At 37.7% G+C, this 2500-nt stretch overlaps 1 protein-coding gene across 1 annotated transcript in view; it reads left to right on the top strand.

Annotated features, from left to right (window-relative positions):
- The first annotated feature begins 2244 nt into the window (after positions 1 to 2244).
- The window catches only part of LOC143288152 (myb-binding protein 1A-like protein), a 64830-nt gene continuing 64574 nt past the window's right edge, over positions 2245 to 2500 (top strand). The window contains exon 1 of the mRNA XM_076596448.1: positions 2245 to 2446. Coding sequence (XP_076452563.1) covers positions 2264 to 2446 — 183 coding nt within the window. The 5' untranslated portion in view covers positions 2245 to 2263. The remainder of the gene's footprint in view (positions 2447 to 2500) is intronic.

Genomic DNA, 2500 nt, shown 5'->3' with positions numbered 1-2500 from the left:
AATTTCATCATCCGTCTTACACTGAACACAAGAGATTGTATCTGATACTTAAGTGTAAAGAAGAGAACTGCTTTTCAAAAGCATGTCTCCTGCTCAAAGTAACTAGTATCTTGCAGTCTTCCATTGAAGACTTCCATTTCTTGAAAGTCATTCACAAAATAAGAGTGATTGTTCTGTGGGAAATTGTTGATTTTGCACCTATGAATGCTACAGTACCACAAAGCAGTTTGTAAAGAGCTTGTTCCACAGTACATGACTCACACCATGTTTTGTACGTTTGTGATTCTTAGTCATCATGCCATGACATGGTTTTGAAATTTGAAAAGTTATAAAATCAAAAGTAGCATATGCTCTGATGTTAACTGCAGCAAGTCTTGAAATAGGTATACAACCTCATATGTGCCATACTATGATGTAATGTGATGTTTCAAAAAGCAACTGCACACAGCTACAGAATCTCAGATTCTCCATGATGTTTGGTGAAATTGTTGAGGAAGCTCGTGTTAGCACTGCAAGCTTTCAATGTGTTGCTGCTGCTAAGTGTTGTTTAGGTTCTGTGTTATCATCGTTATTATTGCTTTTTTTGTTAAGGCTATACCTGCCACAGCATTGATTCCTGATTTTAGTTTTTAATGTGAGACATTATGAGAAGACTACACTTGAACTGAATAAGAGCAAACTTGGATTTTTGTTCTCAAAATACTGGAAGTTATGGTTGTCATTTATTTAGTCTAGTCAGATTGTGTACATAGTCGTGCTTTGCTAAATGCTAGAAAACCACTACCCAAAGATCATAGTTTTTAATCCTATTGAGTATGCAGTGTATCCTGAATAATAATGGTAGGAATTATTCATGTTCATTTGTATCATACATACACTTGATCTTTGGGGGTATATGTGTGTTCGTTCATGTGTGCGTGCGTGTGTGTGTCCACCTTTGTGTGAATGTGTTTGTGCATGTTCATGCGCATGCACACATGAGCATGAGAGTGGAGAGAGAGTAGAACCGTTTGTAGTTGCAGAAAGAGAAGGAGAGGCACATCAATATGTGCGACCTGAATATTATATATGCGCAAATGCTAATTGAATAGATATGTGCATGCATGTATATACCCATCCATACATTTTTACCTGACTTTCTGTTTGATGTGCTGTATATATACAAAATGCAAATGTGTTCCCATCACATTGTTAGAAATAAATGTAGGAAAAAATGAGTGGTTTTGTCTGTGTATGTGAGAGAGAGAGAGAGAGGGCAGACAAAATTCTTTATTTTTGAGAATAATAGATAAGCACCAGTACACTTTTTTTTTTTTTACATCCAGTCCCCGCCCTGAAACGGGGTCTACGCTACACAGTGCTACATTATAAGTCATAGCATGCACTACACAGTCCCACATAAAGTCACAAGCATGCACTACACATTACTTAAAAAGGCATAAGCATGGTTATAATAAGAAACACTCGTGCACATGCATACACAAACAAGCAATCACACAAAGACACAGGCACAAGCATGGTGTTGATAAAATACATTGGAAAAAGAAATATAGAGAACACACACACTCACATGAAAATGAACATTAAAAAAAGTCACAAACACACACAGACGCACTCACACACACGTACACACAAACATGTGCATACATTGTGTATTATCAAATACATACTATGATAATGTGAATATGAAACAGTAATTCTAACCAAATGAAAGTAGGGTGAGAAAAGATGTGTTTGAGTGTGTATGCTGGCAGAAGAAGAAAAATCAAGGAGATTTCTACCCACACCAGCCATGGAAGCAACCCATGCTAACTAAACATTCCCCCTTCCTTTCCCTCCCCCACCCCCAACACATGTAATATTATAATCAGAGCTTTTCCTCAACTTGTCAGTTATGTTTAAGCCACCACCAACAGCTAAATAAAGCTATCATTTTCAAGGTGAGATATTAAAAAAAGAAAAAAAAAGAAAACAAAAAAGAAAGCCTATGTCATCAAAGCTGGAATATATTTGTCACAGTATAACAACATCAAGGATAATGATGAGAATTCTTCTTCTCCATGTGACAATCATGACAATAATGCAAACGATTTCTTTATCTAAAAGAACTTTAAGAAAGTGGAATGGTTGTTGGGAGAAGAGGAAGCAAAGGACAAATTAATTTGGCTAATTTTACATCTGCTGTTAGTTGTCAGTCCACGCGACCTTCACAAGAGTGCTCTTTCCTTGGAACCGGAAACACAATTTGACAGTGTACGTCCACATGGTATACACGATGGCGACACAACAGACAGAGCGAAAAGAACATGGGGGAAAAGACAAAAAAATTCACAAGATAGACAAAGTTATTCTAGATCTGTTCTGGACATTAGCAGAAGGCAACGATGCAGCGCGAGTCAACGCCGCGGAAAGATTGTGCCAGCGGCTTTTGGAAAGCAAACCAGAGGTGAGACAAGCGAAGAGAATCGAACTCGAAGCAACGAGACAGGTTTGCACGCAA

This window comes from Babylonia areolata, chromosome 12 (assembly GCF_041734735.1).
Source record: "Babylonia areolata isolate BAREFJ2019XMU chromosome 12, ASM4173473v1, whole genome shotgun sequence".
NCBI classification, from domain to species: Eukaryota; Metazoa; Mollusca; class Gastropoda; order Neogastropoda; family Buccinidae; genus Babylonia; species Babylonia areolata.
The sequence above is the reverse complement of the archived record's forward strand: the minus strand, read 5'-3'. Positions and strand labels throughout refer to the sequence as shown.